This window comes from Brachyistius frenatus, unplaced genomic scaffold (assembly GCF_029030835.1).
Source record: "Brachyistius frenatus isolate BFR_SWC_R1_liver_20210118 unplaced genomic scaffold, ASM2903083v1 Contig_30, whole genome shotgun sequence".
Taxonomy (NCBI): domain Eukaryota; kingdom Metazoa; phylum Chordata; class Actinopteri; family Embiotocidae; genus Brachyistius; species Brachyistius frenatus.
The window spans coordinates 4,250,557-4,262,413 of NW_027210629.1; the positions used below are offsets into that span (position 1 = coordinate 4,250,557).

Consider the following 11,857-nt stretch of genomic DNA (forward strand, 5'->3'; position numbering starts at 1 on the left):
GAGATTCATGTTGGTGCCAGGTGGGAACACACAGCTTAAAGCTGGCTGCTTGTGATCCAATCACGCAGGGCGGCTCAGGACAGACTGATAATTCCAGGTGAAAACAGCCTCATTGTTTCAGCACCAATTTTACACTTGAAAAGGGTTCTGTAGTTTAGGGACCATTTTGTGCAGGGTCAGTATCATTCATGTCCAATAGGTGGCCATAGATACTTTAAAGTAGACTGAGCTCCTGAGGCTCAGTGAAGTGTTTTTTTTAATCAGTTATTTTGTTTAACAATGTTATTACTTTTTTTCAACTTTTATTTATGCTATGTGAGCAGGAGATTTATAAGCCATTCTCTCTCTGTCTTTACTCTTTATTTGCAATTTTACTGCTTTTATTCCGTCTTATTAATCAAATTATTTACATTTTATGAGGAAGGAAAAGAAAAAAGCAAACATTTTCAATTTACGCAATTACAGACACAAATACACCCTAAATATATTACATAATTGATTTTTTTTTTTACATGAATATTGTATTGTTTCTTTTTTTTTCTTCTTTTTTTTCTATAATATTATTATTAATTCTGTCGCCAATAAGACAAGGAAACTTGACATTTTGTCAAAGTTCTCATCAACATAAACAATGGCTGCTAATGTGCACAATAACAACATTTCTACTGCCTCATTACTCCACCACATTCCTCATCCAGGAGGGATGAGATTCAGAGCTCTTATCCGCCGTATCACTCAGAGTCCGACCCTGCTTCAGTTACACCTCATTTGCAAACGCTGATATAGTTTTCTCTTCCTGTTCTGTTTTTTTGCTCTCTTCTACTTCCGTGTTTTTGTTTTTCCCTCTCGAACAAGAACAAGAGAGGACAGGTGGAGCAGTTGTTGCAGCAAAACATTTTGTTCTCTTTGGGTATTTCCATCTGAAACTTAATTATTTAAAAAATTATTTATTGCTCTTCGTGTCTTTGTTTTACAATGGATTTTCTTCCTTTTGTCATGAGCTTCTCATCACAGTTTTCTTATTGTCTCACAGAAGTCAGAAAGATCTCAGTATGAGGTTGTCATTATTTTAATGACTAGTTTCGAAACATTGTCATTGCACACTGCTTTCTTAGTTGCTTGTTTCTCCAGCAGCATCACTGCCTGGCAAGATAAAGTCAGACATGTGACAGAGATTGAATGGAGCTGCTGTCAATAAGGACTATTGTTTAAGGTCAGCGTGATGACAATAGAGAGCTCTGTGAAGAAACATACATGATAGGTCAGCAGTGATGAGCAGTTTTTCAGTAGCCAAATAGACTTGGAATCATGAATACTTTGTGATTATTTTCCTGTGAAAACAGTAGCAATACAAGTCGTCTGTTGGGTTGACGTTTTTCATAGTTTGCTGCAATCAGATCATATTCAGAACATTTCAGTATTGTGAATGAACTATTTGTAAACCCTGTCCTGCATCACATGCACATGTGTATAGTTTCAATTGTAAGTGTTTGGAAAGAAATGTATAAAACACCTATTCATATTCTCTCTCGCAAAGCCTGTGTCTTAACAGTGAACAAAGAAAGCACTGTTGTGCCTCTAAATTAAATTTGTTGGGTTAATAGAGTTTAATCAAAAGAAAGACAGTTGTAAGTTTCTCTGAAAGAATTTCTCAAATTGATCACATCAGCACATTCCTATCAATGACAGTCTGGAGTTTAGCTTCAGGTAGACATTTCAGACTGATCTGGGATCAGTTTAGCATGAGGGCTACACTTACAAATGAATGTTGATAAAGTGTTTGATCACCGCTCCTCCATCGGTAGCTGAACCTTCTGTTGCTTAGTCTGAGACCAAACAAATAGGGGCAGATATCTCTTCACAGATGTCTTTGTTGAACTGATGATATCTGTAGATAATATATTTACTATAGCTTTTTGATATTGTCAATTTGTGATTATAGAATCTGGTTTTCTTACACAGCTGTCTGAGGCCACCAAAGAGAACAAGACCTGGTTCTTCAAGATTGTAACTTCAAGATTGAATTGAAGAAATTGACAATGTAACTTATCCCCTGAATTTGGGATTTAATTTCTTAGAATTATAGTCTTTGGCAAGAGGATGTGTTTATGTATTCAAGCACTTTTGTATTGTAAAGTGCCAAATAGGACGTATCATAGCTGTTAAAAGAATCTGGTTTTCCCAGACTTAACTAGGGCTGTTTTCGACTCAGGTTTTTGTCAGTAAATCCCTCCATATCCATGATACCACTGGGAAAACAGATGAACATGTTTATCCAGTGAGGAAGTCTGCATACTTTTACATACTTGTGGTTTCTATGGTCGATGTACACAGACATTGGAGTCAGCAGTGTTGTATTTGGGGAAGCCTTTGATTCAGTACTGCATGTCTGAGACTTTGGGGTTTCTGAGTCATAGTCTGATGCCTACAAACCTCACTGTGCAGCCTTTTTATTCAGGCCACTGAAAAAAGACAAATCAGCCACTACTGCAGCAAAGAGACTGGACTTTTCACCATTTACCATTCAATTGCATCATTTTGGACTTGTATTTTCTACAGACAAAACACACAGGAAACATTTTCTTTCTTTGTATCAAAGTTTTATTTGTCTCATTTTTTCTCAGTACTGCCCTGCAGAACAATACTGTTTAAAGCTTCTTTGTGGACAAAAAAATTAAGAATCGTTGTACAAATGATAAAAAAACAAAACAAGAATCAAATTATAGAATTTTTTTATGCATAAAATGAAATCAGGGAAGTGATTTAACCGCAGGTAGCAGCAAATATCTAAGGCAAAAATGAGCATAAAATATATTACTTCTGAGTTCAGTCTCCATTTTAAGGACAGTCTCGGTTCTCTTATTCACAGGTACCGGGCCCCTACAAGCCTGCTTGCAGTGCGCACATAGACGCTCATTATATTCTGGGTAAAAGGAATTTCATTCATTCATGGTGGCAACATCAGACCAATATACACTTGAAACCACATTTCCAACAAGTTCACACTTTAAAAAAAAGCAACTTTTTCGAAGGGGAACCCAACATGCGGTATTTTGTTTTGTCACTCCATAATAAACTGTTTGGATTTAACCAAAACTCTGCAGAAAATTCTGCTTCTTTATATCTCAGAAAAAAAAATGCAAATACTGTCTTCTGTGGTGCACTTTTCTTCCTGTAATCAAAGTTAACCAACCACACCAAAGGTAGCAGCTAAAGCCTGCAGGATGCAGTGGCGGCGACCATGTTCAACGCATGCCTACAAACAGCCAGCTGTTAATATCAAAGAGTGGCAGTCCACTGATGTGTTTCAAGCCTGTTTGAAGGAATGGAGGGCCCGCTCTGTTTTGCCTTTGAGGCCTCAGGTTCAGCTAGTGCTGCCATAGTGGTTCCCATTGGAAGGGTTTTCCTGTAAACTGGCGTGTGAGGCTTCTTCCTCCTGTGACACCACCGGTTCCACGGGCTGTTCAAAGAAGTTGGAGACACAGAACACCTGCAGAAAACAGCAACACAATTAAAACACACTCAACTGAATTATTGTAACTGTACTGTGATGGTGAATAAAAGTATTTTGACATCATTAAAGTAGACCAGACCTCCACTTATATCTCTTAATGCCAAGGGCCTTGACCATTTTTTACTGGTGAGTCAATCATTAAAAAAGTTTTCCAAATGCCAAATATGCCTGGCTGATTTTTAGCAGAGAGCCTTAAAAAACACAGTCTTGGTTTGAATATTTCACTGTGTAAACATCAGATAACTTCACTGAATAGCTGGAACAAGCTGATGCAGAAGACAGTCATGGTATGAGATTTTTTTTTTTCGTCGTAAAAATACATAGGAGGAAAAGTAGAAAACATCTTCAGGGATTTAACCTGTTTTTAGAAATTAACTTTATGTATGATTTGGCATTTTCAAATGCATATTGTAAAAATACTACAACAAAAATACCAGGTGTCTTGCCATTATCCTATCCTCCTCTTTAGATGAAACTTACTGTGAAAAAAGCAACTAAACCCCCCTGCAGGAGGCCAGCGAGCACATCAGTCCAGTGGTGTTTGTAGTCAGACACCCGGGACAGACCCACATACAGTGCAGTGGATATCAGGAAGAACTGGATGGTGGGACGCAGAAGCCTCGCCCATTCTGACTTCAGTCTGGCTTGAATGTACAGCTACAGCAGTCAGAGAGAGGACATGAGTAAAAACTAGGATCAAAAAAGATGTGAGGTCACACCAGGCACACAGATTATATTATCCAGATGAATGGCCTATTAACAGTACAGGAGGTGCTGACAGGAGTTACGTTATTTATAGGCCTAATAACTAACATAAAAAGTTTAAAGCAATTTGTAATGCATTAGCCTATGTATGCAAAGTAAAGCAGATAAAGCAGAGCTGTATTAAGAGTTAACCCTATTGTTAGCATCACTACCCCCCCCCCCACAGGAAAAACAGATTAAGGCTTTAAATAGTTTTGAAGAGGAGAACATGTACTTACTACAAGGAACAGCATGCAGTACATAGAGAAGGATGAATGACCAGAGAAGAAGGACAGTCTGTGAAACATAAACAACAGTGATAATGAAATTCAGCATAATCAGCTAAATCAAGAGACTTTTCCTCACAAATTCACATTTTAAATTCATAACAAGGAATAGTTGAAATCCAGTGCTTAAAGTAGGCCGGTTCCTACTGCCACGCAGTACTGGCCCATCTACATTTTACGTTTTTGGTTTTTTTGGCACCAGCACTTCTCACAAGCGTTTCTGCCCTCTCCATAACAGATTATCAGGGCGATTACTAATGGCTCAAAAATAAACTGCATTACCCAGGGGGCACAGCAGTACACCTGTTTCTGTTCAGGCCCGCCTACTTATCTCCGCCGGAGGCTCATCTTAAGCTTACAACAATGTCGGCCGGGCTCCAAAAAGTCACAAAGATCCCACGAAAAGAGTCAGACGAGGACACAACAAGAGCTTCAGGAGTCAAATCCTACACAATCAGGATTAAATGCAGGCTGAACGCAGCAAGCTAACGTTATCATACCAGTCATTAGCCTGGTATGATAACGTTAACGTCAGTAAAAAACACCTGCGGCGACACTTCACTTTAGCGCGCATTGGTACCACTTCTGTAAGTATTTGAACATCTTATTCTTTATGAATGGCGGCGCCGTTTGTCCTCCCACAAATGTATAGTGCTAATTTGTGCTACCGTCAAATAGATAATAAATAAAGATAATACTGCCAGGTGTTAACGGTTTCTAGCACAGACGGCAAACTAGGTCGACTAATCTAACCAAGTCCGGCTATTTAAATTTATTTCCACCTTCTTTGTCGACGGAGGGACTAGACCTGCATCAAACATCAAAACGCTGCTACGGCGAGTGATGTCAAAACTACTTCTCGGAGCTCTCAAAAACTTTACACATTGTACTTCAAAGGATTGCCAGCTTGAAAATACAAGATACATTTTCCAATTCGGATGTCAGTTTCTAATAGTGAATAACCTTGTCTTCAGAAGTTCTACGTACTGCAAAGCCACTGCGACTATTACACAATTTTTATAACATCAAGATTTCGCCAAAGGACATGAAAGTCAAAAGTGACGTCTGTGTTTTCATTTAGTTCATATTTGGGACCGTTACCTGGCTTCATCTACCAGAAACTTGTCTCCCGTGCAGGTGAAGTTCTCGATGTATCCACCTGCTTTGCAGTTGATGCGATCCCACGCTGGTTTGCATACAGCCAGGAAATGTGGCCGCAGACGACCTATGGAGTACTTAGCAATGTCAGTCAGAGACTGGCTGGCAGCAGCTCCGAACACATAGCTCCCCACAGCTTTGTAGATGCAAGAAACATACTTCGTCCCCAAAGATTGGTTCTTGATGCGGGACAGGTAAACAGAAAGGCACTCGCCACAGACGATCTGTGACAGAAGACATCAAACAATAAGTAAGCAAATAGTGAAACACGAACACCAAATGCGAGATGACAAACAGAGCAGTCAAACTTCTTTTTGCGGTGACATTTAAAGGTCATAGATTTTAAGAGGACTGTTGACTTACCACGATCAGAGTGAAGGGGATCATGACTCCTCCCAGCAGCTGGTAGGATATGGTGTCCTCTTTGAGGGGATATCTAATTGACTCATCGTTGCAGAAGAAACCCCGTTTGAAAGGGTTGTGTTGAGGAGTAAGAATAAAAAACGGAAGTCCAACTGTGAAAATGAGGAGAGGCAGATAAAGGGAACCTTCTTGACAGATTTCATCTTGTCTCATCAAAATTACATCCCAGTAAGAAGCAGCTCAGACTGATGAGCCACTGCTACTATTACATAATGCTTATGATCTTAAGATTTAGTCACAAGAAACGTGATCTGTTGTCACACAGGAATTTTCCCTTTGAGGAAATAAACTTTCAACAAGGGGGTTACAAAATAACACACGCAATAAGTGATTTAGATGCTTGTGGCCTGTACTTACTGCAGAAGAATATTGCAAAAACAAGCATGAGAACTCATACAGTATTAAAACAAGACAATCTAAACATCTTATTTTAGCTTTAGGTACTGGAACAGTGAAGGTATTGACAGACTGAAAATACTCTGGTATGTTCCTGCTCAGGAAACATCAACATAAAACATATAACATGCCCTGACTGGCTTTGGTGACACATTCTTTGTTCCCATCCCACTTTGTTTCATCCGGTTATTACATAACCGAACCAAGCTGAAACAAGGCTCTTGGCTAAACTGAAGACTGTATTGCAATACCAGGCATTCTTCCAAGTATGATCACTGGCATCAATGCTTTTACGCTGAAAGAGTTATCATGCAGTCACTGCCGGGAAAATTAAACAGACTGCTGCCTTTTGAAATTCTGGAACAATTTTAAGTGGCTGTTCATGACATACGTGGATTATTCTGATCTTTCCATGTAATTAATCTTTCACAACATGAGAAACTTTAAGTAGCATGAGTCTGCCTTACCCCTACAAAGGAGATTAACAAGAAAGGAGGAGAGTGAATTTTTTTTTTCATTCTTCACTGCAGTATTTTTGTTAATAATGTCCAACAATCCAATTTTTTTTTAAAAAGAAAAATTAATAATAGCGTGCACATTTTGTTTTTGATTAGATTGTATGCTTTAATTATTGAAGGCACATTCTCTCTATTGGTGGAATTAAAAGTTTGTAAAATTTGCCTCTGTTGAAAAATGAAATTAAAAATGTATCACAAAAAAGTTAAACGGTGATTTAAATATCACTACAACAATTAACAGACATCAAATGTGACACCTTGGTTTCGGACACTGAAGAAAACATTGGAGGTAACTTTATTTAACCAGCAGGTTTTGGCTTGGTTCAGTCAGTCATGTATCAGACTTTGTCCTGGATTTATAAACATCGTGTACATGATGTTTCACACCACCTTTATCAACAGTGGGGCGTCCATTGACATTTCCATCTGTTTGAGAATGAGATCTAGAAAATGTAATCATATAAACAAATAACTAATAATATTCACAGATAGCAAACACGATTCAAATATCAGTGAATGAATACGTAAAGAAAAGAAAAGAATTAGTGATGTGAAGACATATTAATGGGGTATTTATATCAGGTTTTTACAATGTAGAAAGGGCCTGACATTAATATGTACATTTACTCAACTAGTCTACTTATGTTTCCATACTTGTACCTTACTTGAGTGCTGTTATATGCTCCTTTGTCTTCATACTTTACATTTTTGAGAGAAATATTATACTTTTACTGCCTTCATTTATTTGAGAACTGCCATTAATTACTTGCCATATTAATATGAATGTAAACATTCATTATATTGTAGATTAAACAACCTACAGGTTAAACAAAGTTGTTAAAACCAGGTCCACTTCAACCAATTACAAAGGTAAAATGTTGCTGTTAATGCCCCAGTAACAATGAGCCAATAGTAAGAGATATAATAATAAAGCTCTTCTGCATGCATACTTTTTATAATTGTGATATTTTTGTGATTTTATTAGGTACAGTTTAAATGCAGGGTTTTAATTGTGTTTTGACAGTTTCACTGACAAAAAGGATTTGGATATTTCTTTCGCCATTGAATTGACAGGAGTGCACTGGTGCACATACTGTACAACATACAGTTTATAATAACTTATCATAAACTAGACTCATGTCAGACTGTGGACTGATGAAACAGGACAGGAAAACGATGCCAGCTCAGTTCCAAAATGAGAGGACTGGTGTACAGTCAGCAGCACAGCCGACCACAAGACACTAACTAAGCAGAGAGATGGGAGTACAGATGAATTCATCACAAAAGATTTCTGGAGCTCTGTGTCTAAACCTATTTACTCTGATCAAACATGGCAGCTAACTGAGCTGAGTATCCCAGACAGTGAAAAGTTTAGGTTTATTTCAGCTCTGATTAATAGCTCATTTTAATGTCTTGTATTGTAGGATCACTGAGGCATAACATTCACCAGCCCTGCATGCCTCTGCTATGATCACAGACCAAACAGTGAGCTAAAAAAAATACAGCTTTCCTTGGGGAAAAGAAAACACACAGGGTGGGACTTTGTTGCTCCTTTTCCATCTTCCTGCCAGGTTCCCTGAACCCCAAGCCTCCCTAAGAGTATTTATATGGCATTTATGCAAATCATTTGAAACGATCAGCTTGAACAAAACCATTATATAACAGTTTTTTAATTTCTGTTTGATGGGAAAAAAAACTTAAAGTAGCTTCAATTCTAGGTAAATACACGGATTCAGAGGTACGCTAAAAGGCAGAGGGAGTTAGATTTGCATACCGAGGATAAGACAGGTAATGTCCAGCAGTATGAGCGGAATCCCCGAAGCTTCAAACATGTTGCGTCTCCTTCTTCTTCCTCTTCTGGTGTCTGTCTTTGTAAAAAATGTCCCGCACCGGCTGCTCAGGCTGCTTTTAGAAGAGACGAGACGCAGCCTATATGTCTCGCTATTCCGGCACAAAATCAAAACACACCAGTGTCATTGTCCTGGGACTGTGCGAGCAGCTACATTTACCAAGGAGTTAAAAAAAAGAAGAAAAAAAAAAAGAAAAGAAGAAGTAAAGTCAAATATAGCCTACTCTAACTCCAACTAAAAGGCTAAATCTAATCTAAAAACACCACCACAAACGTGAAGAGCTTCTCACCCGTTCAACTGCTCACAAACCATCATAACACTGCGAGATTTCTTCAGCTCATAATACCGTCCTGTCCTCAGATGAGACATTACAGGGAGACTCGGACACAAGCGCTCCTCCCTGGGTGATTAATGCTGCCTTCACGGACACCCGGAAAAAAAGACGAAACGCTGACAGGGTCACAATAAAATTCCATCCTTTTACCTTTTTCTTTTACGTTTAAACTTCATTCATTTACCAATTACCACTGAAGAAGTTAAAACCATTTTAAGGTGATGGATTAAGTTTAAAGGTTGGGTTTCTTAAAGTGTTTCAGTTTGACCTTGATAGGTTCATTTGATGATTATTGTTTTTAGTGGGTTACCGGTTCAGTGTCTTTTATTTGAATGTTAAAAAGAAGCAAAGATTAAAATGCACATGCAAAATAAAAATTTTAAAAAAGTCAGATGCAATCAGGAAACACTTAAAACGTGGCAGATTTTTTATTGTTAAAATGGACTAAAATGATTGTAACTACAAATGACTGCAATGAAATGTAAAATACAAAGGTCTGTTGTCAAATTCAAAAATATTAACAGGAAATGTCTTTCAAATATCAAAAGTAGGCTACTGAAAGGTGAAAGGTGCAATAGTGTTATCTTATTGGATTATAAGTAATAATGCATTAAGGTGCACTTTAATGTTTGTTTTTTTTAAAGCTAGTTGAATTGTTTAATCTGCATCAATAATTTTGTATGTCCTGATCAAAAGGTAGTTGTGGGATTATTCAGATTCTTTGCGAAATAAAAATATTATTACAACATAAAAAAAGCCAAAGTAATGCAAAATTGTGACTAAAGTAAAAGCGTAGGCCTACATAATCAGGCAAATAAAAGGTATTAAAAGTAAAAAAATACTCTGTGTTAATACATTTATTTATCAACCATTATTATTTTATTTATGGATAATGCGCTGGGCAATTTCTTTATTTGAGAAGCTGGAATCATGAAGCATTTGTGTGTTTGCATTTCAAATGACATAAACAGTTAACCAGTGACTAATTATCTTTCTGTCAACTGACTAACTGATTCGCTGACTAATCGTTTCAGCTGTAGTATATTTCTTCAGCTTTTCATGTGTTTTGTATGAAGAAATAACTTCTGAAATATAAAGTCAAAAGTCATGCTGCTGTTGATTTAATTTTCTCTCAATGGACAGTAATCGATTATTTAAAAACTGAGTGTTTCAACTGTGGTATGCTATATCTTCAATTTATTTGAATAAAATGTATAGACTGCAGATTTATTTAAAATAAAAAATACAGCCCAATAAAAAAATGACTAATTGGATTGTGGTCGTTTTCGTTTATTGGCCCACTTGTGTGTATGTGTTGTTGATTACTGTCGTCTGGTACCTTCGTGGAAATGACTGTAAAGTCCTGTTTGTCAAGAGTGTATGACATTTTTCTAACAGAAGCACACTTTTTTATTGAATTTCCGAGGTGCACTTGAAGGCAGCACGTGACAGGGAAGTGGTAATAGGAGTTTCGGGCCTATCGCGTGCCTGCGTTGACCTACGACAGACGTCGGCCGATGTAGAGCTGCACCTCCCTCCTGTGTGCATCCACAGAGGTAATGAGGTGAAGCAGCATCACTATTAATAGAAGTAACTGAAGAGAGTCTCCTGTTTTATCATGGGGCATATTGCTCATATATAGCTGTGCAGGATTAACACTCGTGTTTTTCACGGTGTTCAAATGATATAAATCAATCTTTAACCTTTAGCCTGTGCGCTTTTTTAAAGTTTGATGTGACATACTGGAAGGTGTTGATGTTACTTTTTTATCACTGTACGATGGTGTTTTTCATTGTTGGACTCTGGTGGAAGTACTGAGTACTGAGTACACAGCTGTTATAAATACTAATAAATAGCAATAAGCCCTCCATTGAAAATGTTACCTTGGTAAAAGTAGAGGTAGGCCATAGCTTATGATTATACAAGTAGGCTACTCGTACATAATTGTCCCTTCAATTGTTCTGTTATTAATATGAAAGTTAGCAGGATTTGAATGGAAGCTTTCACAAATACAGTGTGTTGCAATAAAACTTCACATAATGTCTGCGATTATAATGTTCGATATTATAATTTAATGGTGTGCTATCTTGGCCAGGTTTCCCTTAAAAAAAGAGATTTTAATCTCAGGAGGACTTCCTCTGATACAGAGAGAAGAACTGAAGGTGTGATTCCTCTCTTGTACTCTTGTGTTTGTGTCCATAAAACACCTTTGAAAAATAGAGAATAGGGGGAAGGAAAAGACAGACTAGGTAGGTAGGTAGGTAGGTATATACTTTATTAATCCCCGAGGGGAAATTTTTTCGCCACAACAGCATACATACAGGAGCAATAATAGAAACAATAGAATAAAATAATAATAGAATAGAATAATATAATAGAAAAGCAATAAAATAAAAAATATAAAATATAAAATGCACAGTACATACAGTATATATACAGTACATTAAATATCTATATATATTATATACAACAAACCAATAAACACAGTCAACATATATATATATATATATACATACGTTACAGTATATATCTATATATATAATATACATATAATATACATATAATATACAAGCAAGAAACCAAGAAACACAGAAACACAGAAACACAGTCAACAGTAAAAAACTAGAGTAAAA

The 11,857-nt window shown here is 37.2% G+C and overlaps 1 protein-coding gene across 1 annotated transcript; it reads right to left on the bottom strand.

The window, feature by feature from the left end:
- Positions 1 to 2,578: 2,578 nt before the first annotated feature.
- Positions 2,579 to 9,240, bottom strand: LOC138621497 (phospholipid phosphatase 1-like). The gene is made up of 7 exons (XM_069699618.1): positions 9,180 to 9,240; positions 8,815 to 8,981; positions 6,067 to 6,218; positions 5,647 to 5,927; positions 4,498 to 4,555; positions 3,995 to 4,171; positions 2,579 to 3,490 (listed from the first exon to the last, which is right to left on the bottom strand). The coding sequence occupies exons 1-7, from the start codon at positions 9,203 to 9,205 to the stop codon at positions 3,365 to 3,367; spliced, it is 987 nt and encodes a 328-aa protein (XP_069555719.1). The 5' UTR covers positions 9,206 to 9,240; the 3' UTR covers positions 2,579 to 3,364.
- Positions 9,241 to 11,857: the final 2,617 nt, after the last annotated feature.

What these genes read in the sequence shown, in the direction of transcription:
- LOC138621497 (XM_069699618.1), bottom strand. Translation starts at nt 9,205, where the DNA reads ATGATGGTTTGTGAGCAGTTGAACGG. An exon ending in CATTACCTGTCTTATCCTCG is followed by an intron (nt 6,219 to 8,814) that starts GTATGCAAATCT and finishes TCATTTTCACAG; the next exon opens with TTGGACTTCCGTTTTTTATT. An exon ending in GTTTAGTTGCTTTTTTCACA is followed by an intron (nt 3,491 to 3,994) that starts GTAAGTTTCATC and finishes TGTTTTCTGCAG; the next exon opens with GTGTTCTGTGTCTCCAACTT.